The 25956-nt window shown below is 41.6% G+C and overlaps 1 protein-coding gene across 3 annotated transcripts in view; it reads right to left on the bottom strand.

Annotated features, from left to right (window-relative positions):
- Positions 1–847: 847 nt before the first annotated feature.
- Positions 848–25956, bottom strand: part of Adcy8 (adenylate cyclase 8) — a 223030-nt gene continuing 197921 nt past the window's right edge. For all 3 annotated transcript variants that reach the window (XM_028773247.1, XM_028773248.1, XM_028773249.1), the window contains 6 exons: positions 24672–24750; positions 18350–18508; positions 7140–7286; positions 6625–6717; positions 4128–4242; positions 848–1430 (listed from right to left, as the gene is read on the bottom strand). In XM_028773247.1, coding sequence (XP_028629080.1) covers positions 943–1430; positions 4128–4242; positions 6625–6717; positions 7140–7286; positions 18350–18508; positions 24672–24750 — 1081 coding nt within the window. In that variant the 3' untranslated portion in view covers positions 848–942. The remainder of the gene's footprint in view (positions 1431–4127; positions 4243–6624; positions 6718–7139; positions 7287–18349; positions 18509–24671; positions 24751–25956) is intronic.

The raw sequence follows: 25956 nt of genomic DNA, 5'->3' as shown, positions 1-25956 counted from the left end.
GGCTTTCTAACTGTTCCTCCAACAAGAACGCACCCTGGGGGTTGGTACTGGCTGGCCCTTTTTTTCATATCACTTTTCTCCCTGGTTTTTTCACTTTCACATTATTAAGGGTTAATCTTTGGCATCATATCCTCAAAATCCCATTCCTCGTAATTCAGTAACTTAAACCCTCTCTCTCTCTCTCTCTCTCTCTCTCTCTCTCTCTCTCTCTCTGTCTGAGTGTATGCCATGTATGTACAGGTGCCTGCTGTTGGAGGCCAGAAGAGGGTATCACATCCCCTGGAACTGGGATTATAGACAGTTGTGAGCTACCTGACACGGTGCTGGGAATCAAACTTAGATCCTATAGGAGAGCAGTCAGCACTCTTTCTGTCTCCCACATTTAACCTGTTTATTGCTTCCATCCCTGTCTGAAAGTAGATTACATATTGCTTTAATAATATGTCTGCTGTCCACAATCAGAATATTAGCTCCACGAGAAAAACACTTTTGCCAGAATTTATCAGGAGCATGAGACAGCTTAGGCACAATGCAGATGCTCAACAATATCGGCTGAATGAATGTACAGGGACTGCAGGGGTTATGAGGTCCTTATGTCAGAATTTGGCATAATACTTGGCTTGGAATATGGTTAGTAATAAAAAAAATACCAGTTGTTACTAAGCACCCAATAACATCAAGGTTCAATTTGCACATGCCCTCTTCAAATTTACATAGCAGCTCCTCTAAGTCATATTTTTGGCTTTATAGATCTTGCATACAAGAAGTGATCAATAAGAGTGGTGAATGAGGAAAAGCTCAACTTGTGTACTTGATCTTGTATATTCAAAGACCAATGAAACCATCCTTGTTCTAAAAAAAATTAAACCTTTTTATTAGTATATTTATTTTATATATAAAAGAAATACAAAAAAAGGAGAAAGAAACACAAAGAAAATGCTTTTATGGCAAATCAGATTTTTCAGTGCCTTCAGCTTGTGCTCCAGGCTCTGGCCCACTTGGCGATAGCAAAGTCCGCCTGTTGTAATGGCTCTTGATGATGCCCGAGTTGCTGTTCTCATTGAGTAGTTGCTTCTGCCTTTGCCTGTTGAGAGACTGGACAAGGCCAAGGACAACTGCAGCCAGAGAGTATTGCCCGGGAAGTCTCCTTGGGGGTAAGATGAATGGATTGGGTTGGACTCGTCCCAGGAGAAAGTACGTTTTGATTTTCCCTTCTTGTTCACTGATGCCCTTCACATATATCTCTCCCCGGTAGTCAAAGGCAAAGCCCTGGTCCTTCAGAATAAGATAGGTCTCCTCAGGAACTTGGATCCGGCCACTCACTCCTGTGCTGTCCATTCGGCTTGCCAAGTTCACGGTTTTCCCCCAGATGTCATACTGTGGTTTCTTAGCGCCTATTACACCAGCTACCACTGAGCCATGGCTGATGCCTATAAAAGAATCCCAAAGAGCAAGAAATAAGGTAGAGGAAGGGCAGTTAGGTGTGATTGGCATGTGTGCAGTTTCTTGGGGGAGCAGCATATTCCAGGTCACTACATCAGTCACTTACGAGCTCATGTGAACCTCACTCTACCCATCTATGAACTGAGACTTTGAGTAAGACACTGGGAATTTCTCAGCCCCAGCTTCCTAATGTGCAGGCTAGAGGCTATATGATCACGTCTGATGCCTAACATCATGAGAGTCAAATGACATAGTGTCTCTCAAGTTTTTTTTTTGTCTTCTTTTTTTGTATCTTTAATTTTCTTATTGGATATTTTATTTATTTATATTTCAGATGTCATCCCCTTTCCCCATTTCCCCTCCCTACAACCCCCTATGCCATCCTCCTCCTCCTTTTTGCTTTTACATCATTTTAATTACATGGATGTATTAAGGTCAGTTCTAGGTTGAGAGTCTAGCAACGCAATTGATGCAAGTAGTCAAGGAACAAGCAAGACAATAAACACAAACAGTCATAAGCACAAATAGTCAAAGAACAAACAATGCATTAAACACAATTCCGTGAACACTCCCATGATCACTGTTTCTAAGGGCTTATCAGGATGACCAAAATTTCTGAGCCAACTTCTCTGTCCTAGCCCAAAGTCGTTTTCATATCTGAAGCCTACTTCCTTGTTCTAGCCTAAAATTTAGATTCCTGTCTGAAATTGCTTCTTTATTCTAGCCTAATATTTAGATTTCTGCCTGAAATTACTTCTTTGTTCTAGCCTAAGATTTTCAAGGTTTTAAAGAACTAATCATCATTGTCATTCCTGTGCATTCTATTCTCTCTCTCTCTCTCTCTCTCTCTCTCTCTCTCTCTCTCTCTCTCTGTTATGTATATAGTATCTATATGCATGTATGCCTGTGTTGGGTATGATGTAGTATGATGTACAGGGTATAGTGTTTGTGTTTGTGTGTTGAGTATAGTGGATAGTGTGTAGTCTATGTGTGAATGTGTAATGTAGTGTATGGTGTATATGTACGAATATGTAGCACAATGAATTCTGTGTAGCATATAAAGGCATATATATAGTGTGATATGTAGTATGTAATATATATATATACTGTCTGGTCAGAAGGTCTTTCCTAACATGTTATACTCAACAATACAGGAAGGACCTCTATTCCTCCCTATTAGAGTCTCCTTCTATTCCTCCACTCTGATAGATTTTGGTGTCATTATCTGATGATATTATATTACCTGCCTTTTAAATTGTTTTCTGTCTCCCCACTAGGAGACAAGCCTATGTGTTCTTACCCATTCTGCCAGTATCACACATATCAGCTGCCTAGTCAATGTTTATAGAATTATAAAATCCTTTCTTAGGGGAGACAGATGTACACAGTACACATTTAGAGGAAGTCTGTCATTTCTAGAAGAGGCATTGAGGTTTCCTGAAGGAGTAAGCTTTGAAATTATCAGTAAAGGCACTTTCAAATAGAGTACAGCAGGTTAATATATCACACCAAAGGAGTAGCCCGGATCTCATCAATGTCTTTAGAATTTACTTAGAGTATTTCTCCCTTAAGGGCTAATACTCTCTTTTGATTCTTGATTCCATGATTTCAATGATTTCAGAAAGGACACGGGGTTGATGGGAGATGTGAGATCAAGCCTTCAACATCTTAGCCATAGGATCAAAACCATAACTGTAAATCCTTATTTCAAAGAACAAAAACATGTGCCATTCCTCTGATCTGAGGAACAGATATTGCTATTTTTTAACCTCCCTCTCTTTTCTTTCAGGCTGTTAAGGGAGAGCCTAATGAAGTCAAATGACCTGTCAGCCGCAGGACATCTACAGCGTGAAGACAATAGCAAAAGTTATTTAAAACCGTTGTCCAGTGGCCAGAATGCCAATCATCTCAGAGTCAGGCTCTCTGAGCGGCTGCTGGCATCACTGTTTGGCTGTGAGATGTGCTATTAGGCTAGTGACTCCTCTGTTTTAGGACCAAGTTTCTTTATATATAAAATGCGAATGGGAGCTAGAGCAGAGGCTTTCAGTCTGGGCTTCTGGAAGCTCCTGAAAGCCCAAAGCAGATGAAGGAGGAATGAACGCATCAAGCAAACACGGAGGATTTATTCAACTGCAAGGATTACCTTGGAGCTACTTTGCACAAAGAATTTCTATGCTTGCAATGTAATGAGACTGCATAGCTGAGAAACGGCTACTTTCTGCCTGTATCTGGCTCAATGCAGTATGTGATAGCCTCAGAGGTAGGAACCTGCAGTAGTCTGAGGCATTACTGAGAAAGAAGCAGAGAGCAATTCATTGATTACCAGCTTCCAGCAACATGAAAAAGTCAGAATTATGTGATTCTTGGGTCATTGGGCTCTCTAAGCATGCCTTTGCATAGGTGGCAAGGGAGCTAGGCACACATGTTGGAGGAGATGCCAGCCTAGTGTTTCCTTTGCACTTCTGCATAGGTCAGGATCCCGTCTTTCATCTTGCTAGCATCTTGGATGAGGAAGTCCAGAAAGGCCTGAGTTGACTCTGTGCCTGTCCTTGTCAGGGTCATGCAGAACCTCATGCATTTTGCAAGAAAAAAAGCTTTGCTGGGCTGATGCCCAGGACATGGGAGGGGCTGGGAGAACAAAGACACTTAGCTCAGCGAGGCCCCCACCTCTAGCTGCAACTCACCAATTCGGAGTTCAAAATTGTTGAATGAATGCTTGTTGATCTCTTGGATGCTTTCAGTCAGGGCAAGAGAGAAGTCAGCCAGGGCACACAAATGTCCCCATTTATCTTCACATTGCTGGAGAAAGCCGAGAGAGGGGTGCATCCAATGTTACACATATGTGATGTCTTCAGCAGGGCTTTTACAGTTTGACCCTAGCTATACATTCCTTAGAAGATGCTAAGCATACAAGTGAGCCCTACACACTCAAGCCATGAGGATCATCTCAGAGGTCGAGATCACAGGAGATTCAATTAATACCACAGGGCCTGGGTGTCATCATATCTTGTTTTATATCTATGTATACTTGTCCAGTAAGTTTGCCACATTATGGGTCCCTGGGTATGCTCACTGATGTGCATACATTTGTATGAATACCCATCTGTACATTATTCTATCCTTGGGTATGTAGGTTTCCTGGTCCAAAAGATGTTTCTGTTTCCTCCAAAATGCTCACAGCATCTGAATAAGAGATGCTGTGTATATTCTTGTGATGCTCCTCCCTCCCCCAAGGGAGGTACAGAATAAGCCTCTTTACTTATGTTTCAAAATCTGTAATGTAAAGTGAAGCTTGGTGGCCATGACCACTTCTTCAGAGTTGAATGAAATTGTCTAGGACAGAGAATTTGGAAGCCTACAGAGGTTGGTAGTTCCATTAAGGGCTAGGCGTTAGGTATTTCTGCTCTTGTAGACCATATGGCCTTCATTGTAATTTTTCAGTGTTGTCATGTTGGTTTTAAATGAGCAAAAGATAAAATAAAAGTAAACGTGTACAATAAAACTTTATTGACAAACATGTGTGGTGGTGTAGATGTGGCCTGGAGGTACTTGTTTCCTAACTCCTGCTATTGAGAGTCACACTTGTATACTAACATGGGTTTCATCTCACATATCTATGCTTGGAGCATTTGCCTTTAATAGAAATATGTGCAAGAAGGTTAAGTCCAGTGATGACTTAATGAGGATTCCATTTTCCCTAGAGACTTTGACTCACTTAATCTAACATCTATTGAATACTTACAGGATTACAGGCTTTATTTTTTCCACTGGATATTTTATGTATTTACATTCCAAATGTTATCCCCTTTCCTGATTTCTCCTCTGAAACTCCCCTCTTCCATCCCCCCTTCTCCTGTTTCCATGAGGGTGCTCCTCCACCTACCCATGCACTCCCACCTTGTGGCACTGGCATTCCCCTACACTGGGGTATTGAGCCTTCACAGAACCAAGAGCTTCTCTTCCCATTGATGCCAGACATTGCCACCTTCTTCTACATAAGTGGCTGGAGCCATGGGTTGCTCTATGTGTACTCTTTGGTTGGTGGTTTAGTCCCTGGGAGCTCTGGGGTGGGGTCTGGTTGGTTGTTTTTCCTATGGGGTTGCAAACCCTTTCAGCTCCTTCAGTCCTTTCTCCAACTCCTCCATTGGAGTCCCTATGCTCAGTCCAATGGTTGGCTGTGAGCATCTGCTTCTGTATTTGTCAGGCTCTGGCAAAGTCTCTCAGGAGACAGCTATAACAGGCTCCTGTCAACCTGCACTTCGTGGCATCCAAAATAATGTCTGGATTTGGTATCTGTATATGGGATGGATCCCCAGGTGGGACAGTCTCTATATGGCCTATCCTTTAGTCTCTGCTCCACACTTTGTCTCTGTATTTCCTTTAGACAGAAGCCATTCTGGGTTAAAAATTTGTAGATGAGTGGGTGGTCTCATCCCCCAACTGGAGGCCTTGCCTAACCTCTGGATATGGTCTCTACAGGTTCTCTCTCCCTTTGTTGGGCATTTCAGCTAATCTCAGCCCAGTTAGGTCCTAGGAGCCTCTTGCTTTCCTGGCATCTCAGACTTGCTGGTGGCTACTCCAAGTTCCCCATTCCCCATTGCTACACACCTCTGTTCAAATTCCTGACCCTGAGTTACAGGCTTTATATGGGGAATATGAAAGTTGTCTCAGATAACCCACCCCTTAGTCCTGGAAGGCAGATGTTAGTATCCTCATTAACACAGGCCAACATTTTACTGAGCCACCACTACCCTCCTCCCCCGCCATCATCACCACTTCTCCCAACACTCCCTTCCCCCGCAACTACCACCACCAGACCACCCCAGATTCCCCATTGCCACTGCCTCCACCACCACCACCACCACATAACAAGTTTTGAGGGTTAAAACAAGAGTAAGAAAATGGACTAGTATTAGGGGTTTTGGGGATACCCACAGCTAAATCACAGTCAAGGTATTTCTTGGTACAGATTTTGTTCAAATGAACAGCGAGATTCAGAATGAAGCCTGGGAGTTTTTAACAGCAACTTATCCAGCAAACCTCTTTTTGTCAAGAGTGAATGCACATCCTGCAGCCATGATAGCCCAGATTAGAACTCCCTCCGATTGTTCTCCAAGTCTTCATAAGCACGTGGCAACAGTCAGCCCAATGTAGATTTGTAGCCAAGTCTAAGGACCTTACCTGTTTCTCTGGTGACAGTCCTGAGACAGCCATGTATGTGCTACCAATGGTCTTAATCTTCTCGATGTCCTGAAACCGGTCCTCCCCAAGCAGCTGCAATGGATCCGGTCATGGAGTTAGTCATTGTATTTACAGGGCTGCTGTGTTGGGCTGTAGCAGCCTGGGGCTCCTGAAAGTGTGTTCTCCCCCCATGCACGATGGAGAAAGATCTAAATCAAGTGGTTGAGCATCCTTAACGTAGGTAGAATGTTTCAGGTAGACAGAGGAAAGTTCTGGGCACCATTGCACACTGTGGTGACTAAACTAAATAATGATGTATTGTATACCTGAACACTCACAAGAAGCTACCCTTTAAGTATTTTTTCACAATGTGTGGTGATGAATTTTTTGATTGACTTAACTAGTATATATTTTATATACTTGTCAAGGCATCAATTTATTCAGATAAAAATTGATTGTGAAGATTAAATGTTTATGTTTGTAAAACACCCCAGAGCTCTGACACTTAGATTTACCTCATCAAAGTCAGCGATGATCTCATTCAGCAAGCGCAGACATTCCACTCCCTGGTTGTTCATTTCTGTCTGAGAGTAGAAGTCTGCAAATCCAGGGATGGAGGCAAACATCACCCCAACAGCATCATAGGATTGAGAATACAGCTCCTGGGGCAGACAGGAGGCAGAAATAATATCAGAGTTCAAGTTTTGCATGATGCTACCTGTGCATAAGGACCTGGTAGACATGCACAGGAACCCAGTGGCAGGACAGAAAATGAGAGGCCAAGTATGATCCATCAACACTCTATGTCTTAGTACCCCCAGGCTGCTATAACCAAACACATCAGACTGGGTTGATTAAAACCACAAATGTATTTCTCATGTTCTGGATGCTTGGAAGTATCCAACAGACTTAGTGTGTAGTGAGGAACCACTTTCAGGTTCCAAGGTGGCACTTTCTAGCTGTGTGCACATATGCCAGAAGGAGCAAAGCAACACTTTTAGCACTCTTTAATAAGCATACTAATCCAATTGTTATGGATTGGACATAGAGAATCTCCCAACGGCTTCATTGTTAAAGACTTGGTCCCTGGCTGGTTGATCTAGTCATTGTGAGGTACCCTGGATCCTGGGGCCCTCATGAGTTAACTGTTGATTGATCAATAAGGTGGTGTTATTTGGAGACGGTAGAGAATAGGAGGTGGAAACCAGTTGGAGAAAATAAATTTCTAGGGCATGTCCAGAAAAATACACCTCATAAATTTGGAGGAACACAGATGGTCCACCTTGTACCATGAACACAGAATCATTAGGTTTAGAATAATAAAAAAGTATGAGATTTTTAACCTCAACTAAGCCAGCACTTCTGAATGATGTGCCTTTGTCCTTGGTCATTTAGTTTGTTCTCAATGACTGGTCCAGGGTTTCTCTACTCTCCTTTACCTAACCCATCACATTGTCCATCTGCATAGAAGATCTTTCTCCTGCTTTACCAAATAAGCTTTGGGTGGTAGATAACTCTCTATGATTTTAGTCCTTATGTGCATACATCTTCATGTGTAATCATCTTCAACTCCAGTCATGTTATGCTTCTTACTAGAAAGTAAGGTGTTGGCCCTTATAATTTCTTCAGAAACATTGCTCTTGTCTTAGTTAAGATTTCTATTGCTGTGACAGAACCACCATGACCAAAAAACCAAGTTGGGAAGGAAAAGGTTTATTCAGCTTTATACTTCCACATTGCTGTTCATCACCAAAGAAGTAAGAACAGGAACCCAGTGCCGGGCGGTGGTGGCGCACACCTTTAATCCCAGCATTTGGGAGGCAGAGGCAGGTGGATTTCTGAGTTTGAGGCCGGCCTGGTCTACAGAGTGAGTTCCAGGACAGCCAAGGGTACCAAGAGAAACCCTGTCTCGAAAAACCAAAAAAAAAAAAAAAAAAAAAAAAGAAAGAAAGAAAGAAAGAACAAGAACCCAGTGGATAGGATCTAGGATATGAAGAAAAATCTATGTAGTAGTGCTGCTTACTGGTTTGTTTCCCCTGGCTTACTCAGCCTGTTTTCTTATAGAATCCAGGACTACCTGCACTAGCCACCATGGCCTGACTCTAGCCAACTGATCACTAACTGAGAAAATGCCTTTCAGTTTGATCTGGTGGAGGTTATTTTCTCAACTGAGGCTCATTCCTCTCTGATGACTATAGCTTGTGTCAAGTTGACACACAGAACCAGTCAGTGTAACTCCCTTCCCTGCCAACACTCTCCTTTCTTATGTTTTACTCACTTCCTTTCCATGCAGCTTCCTGCTCTTTGTCTTTTCGAAGAAAGAACAGGATACCCTGATCTAGCAGGCAAATGTGGCTATCAACCAGTCCCTCTTCATTTTGACTTCCGTTCTTCTTATGCTATATTTCTCATCTGTCTGTTTCTATTAATGTCTCAAGCTGGAATGAAACAAATGGAGAGAAGGTCCTCTAAACTGGAAAAATTGAAATACACATGGTAGTTCTCATCTCACTCAGCATCTGCATAGTTCAACATGCTGGCCACTCAGGACCTTGTGTCTTTTGACTTTCTGTGCAATATCTTGTTTCCTCATGCTTGCACTCTTTAAGGACTTGCTTTCGAAACACCTGCCTCTTTTCAGCATTTTGTCTGTGACTCAGTGAATGCTTCACATTGGACATCCTTGCTGGACAGATCTTATTCACGCTCAGCCTCTCCATCACCCATACATAGCAGTTTCCAAATCCGTATTTCCAGATTAGTTCTGGGACTTAGCTCACCCTGGATTGTTCTGACACTCTTCAAACTATGATGCTACAGGCCTGGCATGTTTTCCCTTTATCAGGAAACACTCATCTGTTCCTTCTTCATTCTCTAAACTGTTAGAAACACTGGAGTTATAAAATCTACAAAGAGAGTGTCAGTTATCGTTGACTCTTTCTTGGTCCTGTAATGTTGACCCTATTTTAGTGTTGCTGCTATTTTTAAAAGCAATGCTCTTTCCAGTGTCTTGCTTTACTACTAATAAAATAGTTTCCTACTCAGAGGCTTCCAGCCTTGTTCTACTCAAAGGCGTTCTCCATATGCTGCCTACAGTGATCTTTTTAAAGGGATATATACAATATTGGATACCATACACTCCTCCAGTCTTAAAGCCCTGTATGGCCCACAGTTGCCTTCAAGATAAAATTCTAACACTACACCACGGTACATATTCATAGTCTTACTACCACCTGTCCCTTTAACCTAAGTGCCTACATGTTCTCTATTCTTTGGGCTCCTAAAACACTCAAGCATTTCTACGTTTTGTTTTTGTATTGGTGTTGAACTCAGAACCTTGAAGGTTTGGGCTCCTCCACTGAGCTATACCACCAGTCTGTTTTCTTGCTTCTGTGTCCTGTTGTAGCTGCTGTTACAGGTGCTGTCCCTGCAATTTTCTTTCCCATTCTACACAACTGTCAACAGTTACGGTTCTTGTGAGTTTTTTCTTTGGCCACAAGAGGGCACTCTGCCAATGTGACCAGCAGCTTTCAAGAAGCATGGATTAAGGTACCCAAATCACAGTTCTCTGCCAACCACTGATGGGAAGTGATGTTTTGTATTCTCTCCCAGAGCTGTGTAACTTTGAATGGTCAGATAAGCTTCCATTGCTCATTTAGGTAGCTGATATACCCAACAATGCATCAAACATCAGTGTCTTCTTTCTCTTCCTCTCATTTCGTATTTCCTAGGATCTCTTTCAGGGAAGTTACTGCCTCTGAAGTTCTAGCTTTCAAGGTTTGCTTCTGGAGGAAGCTGAAAGTATCTATGTTACCACATAAATACATTTATTTCTATTATCTGTCCCTTGTTGAGAAATGTCCTTCCAGCCTTGAAGTTAGCTCCTTAACTAGACTAACTCTTGTTTCCTGTCCTTACTAACCATGTGGAGAAGAGTTTTGCATAAACTTTCTAGGCTCCTGAATGAGGGCATGAGGCTGAGTTCAATGCTCACTCAAGTGCCACAAGCAGTTCTGTAACACATCCCTTGCTCCAGCATCATTGCCCTAACATCCAATTCTTTCTTCAAACATGAATGTCATGATGGTAGATACATTTCATTCTTCTTGGTGTGTTTAGTGCAGTCCTGCAATATGACCTTTAAACAAGGATCTGTTTTTAAGCAAACAGCCACAAATAGTTATGTCAATTAATGACTTCTTAATCTTTTTAGGAAACAATAAAACCTACAGAGTACTTTCACATGAACCTGTGAGTTGTAACAATCCAGTAGCATTTTCTATCTTCACTTCACAGATAAACAAAACGAGACAGAGGAATTATGTTATTACCTTGGATCACACAGCTAACAGTGCAAGAGTTAGGGCTGGAAGGTTCCATGGCTTCTTTATTCCACTTATCTACGTGTACTTCCGTTATTATGCCCCAAGTTTGAGAAAGATGCTGTCTCCGATTCGTGATCAATCTTGAATTTGATGTGTGAGTCAGCTTGGTTTCATCCAAAGGGACATAGGCAGGGGACGGCTGGCTAGGCAGAGTTGTTGAGCAGAGAAGAACAATAGAAAATGGATTCCTAATGTGGACCCTACTCCCTTTAGCCTTGGGAGGCATGCATGGAAGGAAGCTAATTCTGCTTCATAAACTAGAGAATGTGTGTAAGTAAGCTCACAGAGTCGATCCTCCACATGGCTGTGGTTTTTGGGTAAATGTCTCTATTACATGATTGCCTATATTATTACTTCTTGAAGGCTGCTATCACAGAGTGACTTAAACAACATGAATGTATTTTCTCATAATTCTGGGGGCTGGAAATCTGAGACCAAGGCACTTCATAAGCTCTTCTGCTCAGACAGTATATGCCCATCTCCTGCTCAGCTTACTGTGTTCTTCACTCTGAGTTCTAATCCTTATTTTTTTTTTTACAAGGATCCCCGTGGGACTGTACCAGGACCACCTTAATGACCTCATTTTAACATGTCTACCTCTCCTATGAAGGCTACAGCCTGATGTCACTGGGCTTAGAATGTCACACATGAATTTTGAGGAAGTATAATTCATCCCAGGCATTCTCCTTTTCTATTTGCAAATAGAAAAGAGAAAAATATTACTCTCTGAAATCGACTCCATAATTATACATCCAACTTCATTTCTATTCCTTACATTGCAAATGCCCCCACTGTGTGAAATGGCTCCCCCCAGGGCTTTTTAAATTGTATTTGTCCATTGGAGTTCTAATGACTCCTAGCCCCACCCCTCCCCTTCTCCTTTTCATTTCAAAGTCTTGCCAGCATTCAGAATGCTTAGATTTCTTATTTTATTTTTCATGTGTTTGTGAATATGTAGTATGCATCAGTGTTTGCCTGTATGTGTATTTGTACATGTGTATACATATATGCATGCTGTGCACACATATATGTGCATCTGTGTGTACAGGTCTGAGGCTGATATTTGGAATTTCTATATTCTTCACTGAGACTGATCCTCTCAACTAAGCTGAGAGATCAACTCTGTGTCTAGTTTAACTAGTTAGGTTGCTCCAGGGACCCCTCTCCCTAAGCCTTCCAAGTGCGGGAGTTACCCTCACTCTTCTTTGGTACTTATATGGGTGTTAAGTGTCTACGTCCTGGTTCTCACTCTTACAATGCAGGTATTTTGCCTCTCTCTAGTCACTCCTCTGATTTCTTAAAATGTAAAATAATGATAGCACCAGTTATTTTTACTGAGGAATTATATGCCAGGCACATCACAGAATACTGCATGCATCATCTCATTTAGTGCTCACAATAACTACTTAAGGTGGATATAATTAAGGCCTTTATTTTCGCTAAGGGAGGATGAGAGAGGCTGTAGTTAAGTACTTTGCTTAAAACTTATGGTTGTTAAAGGGTAGAGCAGGAATTTCTAACGGGATAGTCTGACTCCTGAGCTCAAGCTACTACTAATGGTGGCAATCACAATGCTGTGTTTATTTAGGAATGATGACAATACCAGTCATGATAAACAGGAATGGATGTTGCAACTAGAAACTTCTTTGGCTCAACATTTGAATGGAAAGTTGATTTAACTTTAGAGGGAATCTATGTTAGACAACCAAACTTGAACTCAGTTCAGCTCTTGACTGTTGGATCTACTTGAAGGGAGAGAAACATGAAAAGGTGGCTGGGAGCCATTTTTCCTCTTGCCCAGATGCTAACTGGTGGAGAGAGTGTCCATGAGACACTAGTACCCGTGAAGACAAACGCACAAGCACAGGCTCTCAGGCGATGACATGTTAGGCACGTAGAAGATCAAAATGGAATCTGTTGTTTCTCCTCAGGAATTGGAACCAGAATAACTCTATTGACTCCCTCAATGACTGACGCGGAACAAGAAGAATGGTTCGCATCCATCTTCATGAGGAGCAGAAAGAGGAACCCATACTATTGAACATGCCACATTGAAATCTTCTTCATCTTGAACACAAACAAGTCCTTGAGGTGATAACTACCAGTGACTCATGTCCCAGTTGGTGTGTTCTTCTCACTATATCCTTCACAATTAGAGGAGGTGGAAGATTTTATGGTGAGTTTTTCCCCCTAGGAGGTAAGGGCAATGAATGTGGAAAGAGAGATTGTGACCCCTGCAGATGTGGTCACATGTCTTTAGGCAGCAAGGTAGAGTTTCTGACTTCCAACCCTTCAGCTCTGCAAGGGGTGCTGGCTCTTTCTCTGCTGTGTACCTGGATCCACTGAGATGTCCTACCCCAGTTAGTTGTCTAGTTGTTCCCCTGCCTTGCAGCTGGCTGTGGCTTTGTCACTGACCTCAATGACAAAGTGAACTACCTTCATCCTTGCACTTTGAGGATTGAGTGGAAACAGCTCTGCACATATTGCTGCCTAATGTGGTTTGAATATGAACCGTCCATAACAAGGTTGTGTACTGGGGACTTGGCTGTCAGCTACAGGGATTTGGAGAAGTGTTTGGATGCTGAGGGCCCTGACCTCATTGATGGATTGATACTTTGATGTATTTGTATTGCAGAAAATGAGAAGTGGGTCACTGGGGCATGTGTCTAGACACACACCTTAGCCTCTGCTACCTATATCTTGCTTTTTCCTAGCTGCAGTGCAGTGAAGTAAACAACTCTACTCTACCATGTGCCTCTCCCATGATCCTCTGTGTCATCACCGGCCTGGTAATTATGGTGGCAATCAGCATGGAATGAAAACCTTGAACCCATAGCCTGTCCTCCTTTAAAATGCTTGCTTGCTAAGGCAGTCCACTACAGTAGTGAAAAACAAAACAAAACAAAACAATAATAACACCCAAACCAGAAACAAAATCCAATACACTAACTCAAGAGGCCTTGCTGTCTCTTTTCTCACTCCCATTGTGTCAGTTAGGGGCACAGACAACTTGAGGTGGCACAGTCAAAGTAACACAATTCAAGTTTGTATACAATGGACTTAACTAAAAAGATAACGGGAGAAATGGGAGACCCTAGTAGTCTCCCATGGGAACAAAGCAGCAGGCCTGTCGCCCCTTTAGATTAGGAAAAATAAGAACAGCTCAAAGAGATTTTACACGGGACCAGCATAGCAGTCGAATTGAGGAACTCTGTGGAGGTACACAGCCAGCCTCACATGATTCCCAGGCAATATATACCCTGGCTTCTCTGCTTCTCCTCACCGAGATCTCCTGGCACCCCCCTCCCCCTCCCCACCCTCCTGCCACCCATTGGCAGTCCGCATCTAGGTGTCAGAGCCCATAGAGAGGTTACTGATGCTATGCACTCGGTTTATCCCCATCCTACCCTGAGCCAATTAGAAAAGAGGATGAAGGGGCTTGGAGAGTCGTACGGAAGAGATTCATGTAACCTACCCACCACCTTCCGAAAGGGCCACTTTATTTAACTCACACCAATTAACTGCTTTCAGGGCTCCATCTGTTTCTCACTATTCTGGGATGGAGGAAGCTAAAAACGTGTTGTAAACTGTCGAAAGATAGATGGATATAGAAAAGCTATAATCGTTTTATTGTCATCTTTCTCTGTGGGTTGGAAGTGCAGGTTTGGAACGTGTGCGTGCATAGGGGAGTTGTGAACATTCACACTCACCCCTCCTCCACCCCACATGCTGATCCGGAGAAGCCGCTCTCCTCTCTTCTCAGGGAACCATGTTGTAGGGATCCCTCTGTGCCCAGGCTGCTGGGAACTAAGTCCTGTGCTTCTTCTACCAAGTGAAGCCAGGGCAAGACAGAATGTCTGTGCTCACTGGCTTTCTTTGTCATTCAAATGTCTGCTCAAAGATTCTCTTCCTTTCTCCAGTCCTGTTGGGTGGGGTTTGGTCCACCCCCTAGCTGAGTACCTAGAGTTCTGCACATCTCCTGTTTTCTTTCATTTCAAGAAGAAATCAGTCTCTCTTGGCTCTTCCACAGGCACCTTACTGTTTTGATGTTATGACTGAAAAGCAGTTTGGGGTTGCCCTCTGACATTCCTGGGTTTCTGCCTCTCCATTTGGTGGTCATGATTGACACACAGCCCCATTCTCTCTGCTCTACCAGATGTCAATAAAATCTTGCAACAAAGTTTCAAGAAAAACAGGCCCCAAACAGAACTCCATAAAAATCCACCTTTTGAGAAGTGTGGGTAGCTTTGATCTGTACTGGAGAAGTCTCCCAGGAGACCAGTGCTTCTGCTGTTTGATATTCAAATCACGCCTTATCTTTTGCTTTTTCCCCCTTCAGTGGCTTGATGGGACTACCTCAGTTCTGTTATCTAAGGCCCTAAGGCAATGGTCACAAATTTAACATCTTTGGGGGTTTTAGAAGAAAGATGGATGATAGGGCATGGTTGAACTAATTGGAGAACCCATTATGTTCTTAAAGGCATCATACCCACAAGTAAAAGCAAGTCATCAAATCAATAATCTGTGATCTTCATCTCAACTGACTGTTTCAGGCTATTCTAAGAGCTAGCCTGCTATAGCTTTATTCTAAGCCTTGTTAGCCTCTGTCAAGCTGATTGCAAACCTTCTAAAGAAAAGAAACTCTCAGCCCAACCTCTAAGACAGGGTACGTTGTCCTTGTACCACTTTTACAAGGTTGTCCTTTATAAGGTTTTACAAGGTTGTCCTTGTACTGGCTCTTACAAGGGCCAGAAGGTCTTGTTTCAGTGTTTCCTCAAGGGATCGAGGATCAGGTATAAGGATCAGTGTTGACCAAGGTTGGCGTGATTTGTGTTCTTTGTGAAAATGAAGCTTCTTATTTCTTCTTCGTGAGGCTTCTTCTCAAGGCAGAGTCCAAGGATGATCCATAGGGGAGTCCTTCCATGGCATTAGGTCTGCCTGAAAGTCTCACAGGGCAAGACCAAGCACTCTCACACACCAAGCCTCTGGCATTTGAAACAGCATTGAGTTTGCTCTTGAGTAACTTTCCCTCGGAGGTTAAAGGGTGTGCTCAATAGTTTCAGTGGTTTCATTTCTCATTTCTCACATCAGTACCATCGCTTTATTTCTACCTCCCATAGACAGAGCTCAACTTCTCTCTGTCTCCATCATCTCCTCGGTCTCCCACCAGGGTCTTACCTGAGCTGTTTCAGGATCTATGACTAGCTTTGAACTGATCATTTGTATATCTATGTTCTAATCTATGCCGCTTATTGATTACATTATGTGTGGAACGTTCCCAAGTTCCCGTTTCACTGAAAAGTGTTTCAAAGCCTTTCCATAGCCCCAGAGTCCTGACTGACAGGCCTTGGACAGGTTCCTGACCAGATTATTTAATAATATACTTCGATCTTTGCAGTGAGTGTTCTCACCAAATTTGTGTTCATTTGGAACATCAGATCTTATGTGGAAGTGATATTTTTTTGTATATGTAACTAACTAAAGATGAAATCATTCTGGATTAGCAAATCCTAGGTCTGCTGGCTGGTGTCCTTAGAGGAAAGAGGCTGGTGTCATCACAAAAGGGGCTATGGAAGATGCAGGCACAGATTAGCATGGTGTTGGCACAGTCAAAGGAAGATTTGGGGGCCACCAGAATCTAGAAGAACCGTGGAGAGGGCATGAGCCTCCTAGCACCTGGATTTGATAATTGTGGTTGAATTTCCCTAAGTGGACCTTAAGCATATTAAATATAAAAGAACAGTTGGGTGAGCACCTACTGCATGTGAGGCACTGTGCCAAGAATATACATGCCTCCCTGTAGCCGGACTTTGGCTACTTTGTGGGTTCTTCTTTCTTCCATTCTTCTCCACCCTCTCCCTTCCCTTTCAACCACCTAACGTTAAATAGGACAGAAAAAAGGATAGAGGGGAAAGGGGGTGATGTTATTGTTAGACCACTTCCTGTTAATTAGGGGCATTGAGTTCCTTGAGGTAAGTTCGATCTTTGCTGTTAGGATATATAATTTCTTCTCGTTTCTTCTTTGCATGCAACTACCTAGTAAACCACAGCCAACAGCAACCAACCAACAACCCACCACCAACAACCCTGCCTCTCTGGGGCCTAGCATTTATATAACCTCTCAAAAGTCCCCAGAAATCCAAATGTCACAAAATGGCAGAAACTCTCTGCTGCTGGCAAAATCATGCCCCTGCTAGAGCATGAGGTAAATCTTAGTCAGCTGCTGTGGACGATCTGAAGCAGCTCCATAATCCACACCTGGGATTAAAATGAAATTATAATTCTGTGCTTTTCAAAAAACCAAAATTCTCACTACATCTCTCTACATAAACATGTACACCACATTTACATTCCTACTCCCATACACACATATATGTATATCATTCATATATATATATTACACACATATATGTATATCATATATATATACATATTTGTGTGAATATATTCATATACATGCATATACATCATATACATATATAAATTATTAATTAAAATAGTGGTGAATGAAACATATGTCACACACATAACTGACCATCTCCACCCTGTATTTATTAACTCAGTATTATTAAGTACATTTGCTTTGAAGTGTATCATTATGACCACAGAATATTCCTCAGCTTGCACACCTGAGCAACAGTAACTCTCCATTCCACCCTCCTCTAATCCCTGTCAATCATATTTCTGCCCTCTGCCTATGTATTGACATCTACATGTAACTTATGTAAATGGAATCATAAATAATGTTAGTACTTCTGGTGATTGGCATATTTCACTTAGCCTAAGGCTATACTGTATTGTATTCCAGGACATCTATTCTTATAGATGAATAACATTACATGACTGTGTATGTGTGCATGTGTGTGTATGTATGACATCTTCTCAATCCATACATCATCTATCAATAAATACCTGGGCTGTTTCTACCTTTTGTCTACTATAATAAGGCATAAACATTTCATCATTTGAGATCCATTTTTCAATTACTTTGATGACATACTTAGAATTGTTGATGCTCTTTCTATTTCTCCAATGATATTCATAGTAATCATATGTTATTACATATATTTGTATATATTTAATATATGCATATATATAACTTTAAAATTCAAAACCAGTCTTTAATAGGGATCTTATGTCCATCTAACAGATGAAAGACTGGATGCCAGAAGAAAGAGTGTGTACATTTTATAGCATCAGATATGTTGGCACCGTGTAGTAGGCATGGTCTTTTTTCTTACACCAACCATGAGTGTAACAGAATTTTCCTAGGGTTCAGCATCAGTGTGATGAGCTGTACACCATCCCATTCCTCACTGACTCGTCTGACGTGGCCTCACCTCATTGTCTCTGTCTTTCTCCAGGAAGTGGCGGGCCACATGGCTGGGTAAGATATTGCGTAGCATGTTCTCGTTGTGTTCCCTCAGTTCCTTCATCTCGTTGATCTCCTCTTTGGCCTGCACTCGCCACAGGAAATCCAGGCGGGCTGTGTACTCCAGCTGTAATTGACAGGAACCAAAGAGAAGCAGCAGGTAGGTTCAGATATACATGTCTGAAAGGTTTCCCTAGGAGTCTTTACAGGTAAAATCAAGCTAGACTTTCTCATCTGAAGACACATTGCCTGAAGCCAAGATATCTGGGAATATTAGGAGCTTGCAGGGGTGTGCACCTGTTCTCCCAGGTGCTATCATCTTCTCTTGTGAGGGATTATCTGACAGTACCCATGTCCTCTACTGACTATATATGGCACGAGTCCAGGAAGTTTTCATTTGCCTGATATTACATTCTTTCTGTCCTGAATTTAATGTCTACCCTGCCCCCAGACATTCATATCTTGAAACCATAATTCTTGATGGCATGTCTTTGGCAAGTGGATCTTTGGAAGGAAGTTAAGGTTCAACGAGACCTTGAGGATGGGGTACTTGCTATGAGATTCCTGTCCTTACTAGAGGAGACAGGAGCAGTTCTGCTTTTCTATTCTTAGGTGAGCACATTGATTAAAGGCCACGTGGAGGATGGCAAGATGGTTCTCTGCAGGCTAGCATGATGCCTTCATCAGTAACCAAACACTTTCAGATCTCAATAGGAAACTTTCCACCCTCCAGAATTATGAGTGAATAAACTTTTGTGTGTAAACCACCAAGTTTAAGGGATATTGTGAAGGAGCTTGAACTTTGTGATGTCCAATGATAGATATATCCCCTCGTAGAACACTCATAACCTTAAAACATATTTTCACACCATTATCAAGTCTATCGGAGACTAGTGTGCTAAGTTTGCAGGATTTAAAAACCAGCTTAAATAGGGTTGTAGTGGTCAGAGATATGACAAACTGAGCTTCTGTAAGACTAAAAATGCAATGGATGGAAACACAGGAAACAAGTAAAAACTGCACAACATCATAGTGACTTAAGGAACCAGACTCACCCATCACCTTGGAATGATGCTGTGGAATAAAACCCACTAGAAAACCACAGGGAGCAGATTTTAAGGGAAGAGGTTTCACACTAATTTGCTTTATGAGCTACATTTGCAGGTGACATATATTTGATGAGAAGACAGTTCTCTTTTATAGTGTATTCCAGCTGATAAATTATGGGCTGCTGATAAAGTCAGCATATCACACTATAAAATAAATGAATGTAGGCTGTTACGATCAGCTGCTAACATCATCAAACAGAGATGAAAAGACATGCTCCACCTCTTAAATTTAATCTCTAAAGAAACCAATTAAATATTTCACAAAACTTTGAAACTCCATCTTGCAAAGCTTCTATGCAGAACAATCAATTAAAAAAAAACCTGAGGCATATAATCAAAGAGCTGGGGCATACGTTCAATACCCTTAGAGGATGAACAGACAAACAAGACAGAGAAACATTACAGAAGTCTGATGGCTCTCACAAAACACTTTAAGAAAAAAGCAGATGGCGGGAGATCACGAAGATTTAAAAATGTCTTCAGAGACACATCATGAAATGGCAAAACACAGGCTTTCGATCTCAATTCAAATAAGCAAACTTCAAAAAATAGCTATCAGATAACAAATGGAAACAGGACCTAGTAGTTGGACAGAATTAATAAACTTCTGTTTTCTTTTAAAAAGTGTGTTAATGGCTTTATGATTAAGTTAGAAGCTTCCTGTTTTAAGATATTTATATACATATCTGGATTTGAATCAGGAACATGAGGAGGAAATCTAGAAGGCTGGACCTAGGCCAAGATTTTCCAGTTATTAGACCAGACCAGCTTAGTTTCCAGCCTGATGTTGGTAGGTAGCTGTGTCTCAGGCAGGCCCATACAGAAACTTGCTGGTCTAGTACAGCCCAGACTTCCAGCAAAGCAGGTATCATGAAAGCAGGTGGTATACGTACTAATCTTCATAGGCTAATAATCTCCCTTGGCTTACAGAAGACCTATTGCTTCTAGTACAAGCTTGATTTCAGAAATGGTTAGAACACAGCCTCCTCTTTTATTTACTGATAACTGATTGGATGCTGGAGGTACCAAAAGGGAAGACCTCAGCTCACGGTCATTGGTTAATAGAGACATGGATGGAAAGGAGAGTGTATGCAAGGCATAGGCATGGTATATTAAAGATGAGGATTCTTTATCATTTCCTTCAAAGAATCAGTTGAAGTAGATTGTGTGCCCTTGATTTTCATCAAATCTGGCTGTACACAAAGTCCTTGTTTTTGTGCCAGGCTGGTCACATGACAGCTAATATTGATGGTGCTGTTTGTTCTAAGAACATCATGTACATTCAACCTCATTCAATAATGCAACAATTTAACAAATGAGGAGGTAGGTATGAGGTGAAGACAGTCTGTGAAGGTCTGAAAGACAGAAGCCAGCTTTGAAGCTAGCACATAATTCTAATCTGTGGCATCTAGCTCACAAACGGTGTGTGTGTCAGGGGGTGGGGCAGAGAGGAGGTTCATCCAGCTTTTCTCTACCATAAATTTCTTCTTACAGATTAAAAAAAAGTGAAAGCTCTGGGAAGCTGAATGTATCAAGACCACGTACTGTCTGAGTGACATTGCTGAGACTCATGCAAGAACATTTGGTCCAGATAGTCTCTGGAACCAGACTCAGAAGTAGGTTAGTAGAAACATTACCTCATTAATCTCTGTCTCTATGCACAATTGTAGTGGCTATAAAAGGAGATGTCCCAACCAAGCTCCTCAAACTCCCAGGGCTACCAGTGAGTCAGGCATAAGATAGGATGCATTACCTGCCTCACTCAGAGGAGGAGGCAGTGTTTGGCATATCATTTCCATGTTTGTGCAAAATGAAATTTCCCAATTACTCAGTTGCATAACTCTGTTATTCTGGAGATGTATAATTACATGTTCAACCTCCCAACTCCCAGGGCACTAGTGGGCACTATGCATCAATGAGTATTTTTCAGTCTTTATTAAAAGTAGAGGGCCTCTGAGTCACAAAGGGAAATAGGGAGTAGGCCCAGGTGTGGGCAGGCTGTAACCAGAATGAACAAGACCCCACTGGATGCTATAGATAGACACCAAATGATGCAATCCTGCAGAAACCTGTCTCTATAATGGGAGGCAGGGCATGCTGCAGACAGACTGGAACCAAAAACTATGGAACATTTGTGTTCTCATTTCATTCTGGCTTTTTTTTCTTGGCTTTGTGATTTCAGAGGACTTGTGACTCTGGTCCTGTCTTGGAACCAGATGGACAGCAATGACTTCTCTGTCTGTGCTAAGGGTTTATTTTTCAAGCAGCTAATAAAATTAAGCATATATGTGTAAACCACTGAGATAAACATATTGCGCTTACACCCCAAATGAAGCTCTAACTGCCCTATGAGAGAGAACCTGTTATTGCCATATCGATTTTTAAAGTAAATTAGTGAAGTTCATATGTCTTTACTGGTGGAGTCAAGATTTGAATACCAATACCAATACCAATACCAATACCAATACCTATACCTATACCTATACCTATACCTATACCTATACCTATACCTATACCTATACCTATACCTATACCTGTATCTATACCTATATCTATATCTATACCTGCACCTGTACTTATACAGTATCTATGATTATGGGGCAGTTATGTGATTTTAAAGATCATTAAAAATTAGAAATAAGATGAAAAAGTATCAAATGTCACAAACTACCAGGTCAACAGGAAATGCTTTCATACTCTTGCCTTACCTGCTATCTTAACACCATCAAACTTTCTGCTGTCTCAGAACAAAAGCAGATTAGGGTATATTGACTCAATAAGTTAGAAGGCTTCTATTGAGTGAGGAGACCCAGACAGGGAATATGGTAATTCATGGGGACTCTCACTCTGAGTGTTTTCTCTCATCTATGTGTGGGGGATTTCTTATAACTCAGTGTAAGACCTCAAGATAGAGTGCACATACAAACTTCCTGTAGGATAAACTCTGTTGGTTCTGTTTCAGCAGTCCTCAAGAGGGAATAGGTAATGACTTGTTCTAATTTGTGTTCCAGACTAAGAAATTCTTCTCTATTAGTGGAAGCCATGTAAACCTAGAGGACAGGAGACCTGTGCTCAGAAACAGCCAGTGGGACCTAAGCACAGGAATTCTGGAAATGGCTGGACTTTTAACATTTACCGTACTGCTTTGTCATATGTTCAGCTGAGACATAAAACAAAATACATCAAAACCACACTGGGGGGATTGATTGCCCATGGTTACTGTAAGTATGGCAAAAAGGCTTTTGTCCTGCTTCAGGTTGGTGAAGGAAGAAGATGAGCTATGGTGAGAGACTGTATTTGAATTCTAGTTCTACTGCTCAGCTCTGGTGCTTGGGTGGCTTCATCTGTAAAATAGGAGGGACAAAACTCCCAGGCTAGGTTATAGACTTGGATTAAATAAGAAGAGTGAAATATCCAGCAGGAGCTGAGCAGTTAACTCCCCATTTCCTTTGCCTACCAAGAGTTACACTACTCATTCCTTTCCTGACTAAGTTAACACCCTGCCCCATACCCCAACTTGTTATGAATAACTTCCTGCAGGTATCTCTGAATTCTTGGGACTTTTAATGTTTTATCCCTGGTGTCCTAAGGTTTTGACCCCCTGTTTCCATGGTGATTTCCAGAGCCATGTCTATATTTCTGCTCTGACTGACACTTCTTGATTTGCTTTCTTTTTATTCTTACTTGTTTGAAGTGAATGTGGACAAAAGAAAGATGGCCCAGGATTCAGATCATAGCAACAAGGCTGGCAGCACAGGGTTTCTATAGGGGCGTGAAAATCTCTTCAGGTAATTATGTTCATGGGTTTCTGTGTGCCTAGAGAAGTCCTATATGCTTTCTTATTTTTTATTACATCTTTTATTTTTGAGATTATAGTAGGTAATTTCCTTTTCTTTATTTCCTTTCTTATAGTAGAGCTGTTAAAAAGGACACAGAGGTCCATGAGGCCTCTACCTTAAAACTACAGTCAGCTAAAGAATGCCAGACATCAGAGAAGTAACCTTCCCTGGAAAGAGCATACTAGCCATGGTCTGTTGCATGAAGCTTACCATAGTGCTTCTAGGAAGAATAATCTCCTCTCATGAGGACTCAGGGTAAATGTACTGTACATGTAACACCTTTGACTGATTCACAACCCTGGGTAAGCATCTTTTACATATAACACTTTTGCATGGTTTGTGGTCTACCCTCTTCTAAGACACGTAGGAATGGAGTTTTATATTCCAGATCCTAATACATAATAGGAGCTCACAATGAGCAGAATCAACATGGCAGGCAGGCTGTTCCTTCGGAACAAATCAGTAATGTAGTTCTTCCTGTGCTGTTGTGGTTTGAATGTGAATCGTGCATCACGGGTTCATGTATTTGAACACTGTGTCCCAGCTGGTGATGGTGCCTGGGAGCTTGATGGAGTCTTGCTGGATAAAATAGGCCAACAGAGGCCAGATCTTGAATTTTGATATCCTGATACCACTTCTTGTCCACTATCTGCTTCCAGATTGGAGCAACATGACCAGTTGTCACATCTTTCTTGTGCTTAAACTGTGAGAAAGATAAATCTTTCCTTCCTGAATTTGCTTCTTGTTAGATACCTGGTTATAACTTTGATAAAAGTGACAAATAGGTATTTGTTTGTTCACACAGAAGGCAGAATAAAAAGCTGCAGAAAATAACATCAATTGTTCCCTCAAAACAATTAATTTATACAGCAGTATTTTGTTCTAGAGTTGAGAAGACTGAACCTCAGGGCGATAAGTCCTGGTAGAGCTGAGCTAGAACTCTGACAGCTGATCCTCTAACCCCAGTGCTTTCCTGCAGCAACACACACCTTCTCTAGTAAATCCAAGGCCATGGACTTGGGAAAGACTCCAGTCTGTCTCAGCCAGAAATTAAAAGATTTTCTATTAAGATAATGATGTTTTTGAAATACAGGGACTCAGGGGCCATTGTAAACATACTGTGTCTCATGTCATCCTCTCCAGCTTGGATTTTAATTAAGGTGATATATGTGTGTGTGTGTGTGTGTGTGGAGTGTGTGTGTGTGTGTTTGTGTAATCAGTTTACTAGGAATCATAAGATTCATTTGCTTCAAGGAACAGTGAAGCCTAGCAGGGCAGTTTTATGGTAACAGGAAGTGCCAGGTAACAACTAAGGATAGCTGGAGAAAAAACTTGGCATTACCTGCTGTCCATGGTAGAACACAGCAAGAAGGAACATGGCCATCAGTAGCAGTGATGCCTCTTTGGTCCCCAGGAAATCTCTGTAGGAAAAGCAACAGAAGAAAGGCATGGTGACCAACAACCATGGAGGGATTTCAAGGATAAGGGTGAAGAAACAGTTTCAAAATAGAGTATGATGTAAAGAAATGAGTATTTTCCAAACACCTGACTGTCATATAGACTGCTATAAGAGTTTTTGTATCATCTCATTCATAAAATAAGATAGCACTGAACCTTTGAGGCCACATAGGGCATGGCTGGTAAAATAAGATCTAGAGTTTAGTATCTAGACAATATGATTGCATCAATATTAACAATAAGTTCTCTACTTGCCTAATGACTTTTCTACATTTCAAAGAATTTGGATATCTTCTCATCAGAATATTCTGTGGAGGTGAGTATTCCTTCCTTCATTCTTTTAAAAGTTATTGACCTACTTAAGAAGCCAGTGTTCAATCCTTGCCATGTGATGGTTTTATCCTAAGTGCCTTCATGCTTGGATTATTATATTTAAGTTTAGAAGTTGGATACTTTTAAGTACTTTATCAATGATATTAATCCTCACATCAGTTTTATGAGTGGGGTCTCTTGGCCCCCATTTTAAAATATCCTTTAATGGAGACTCTGGTCTTTTTAATGACAAGATGCTAACAGCAGATTTTATTGTTGCTTCTCAGATATAATCCCAAAGAAGCACATAATGACTGAGCATCTATTATATCCCAACATCTACTGGGATACAGAAATGGAGAAGACACATTTTCCTTAATCTAGAAACTATTCACTAGAGGCAAAAATCAAATATATAGACAACTTTGTAATTAGGGTAGATATATCCTTATTGCTCTGACATTGTTTGAAAAGAGAGAGTAACTAACTGAGTCAGGCTGTTCAGGAAATAATTAAGAAGGCCAGGCTGTAGATGTAAGAGTATATTACTTAGTGTGGCATTTACATATCTCTAGCCTCAGGTTAATAAGAAAATATCAAATGTCATGTTTGAGGACATATGAAGATTCAGTATGGGAGACTGCTTGAATTTGTCAGAACTATTCAACAAGAGTGCTTAGGTGAAGAGAGTTGGGCTATAACCCATGTAGAGGGTTAGGCTATAACCCATGTATTGAGGAAGAGATCCATCCATCCATCCATCCATCCATCCATCCATCCATCCACCCCTACCCACCATCCATCTCTCCTTCCCTCCCTCCCTCCCTCCCTCCCTCCCTCCCTCCCTCCCTCCCTCC

Source organism: Grammomys surdaster, unplaced genomic scaffold (genome assembly GCF_004785775.1).
Source record: "Grammomys surdaster isolate TR1022 unplaced genomic scaffold, NIH_TR_1.0 224, whole genome shotgun sequence".
Taxonomy (NCBI): Eukaryota; Metazoa; Chordata; class Mammalia; order Rodentia; family Muridae; genus Grammomys; species Grammomys surdaster.
Note: the sequence above shows the minus strand (reverse complement) of the source record. Positions and strands in the feature narration are given on the sequence as shown.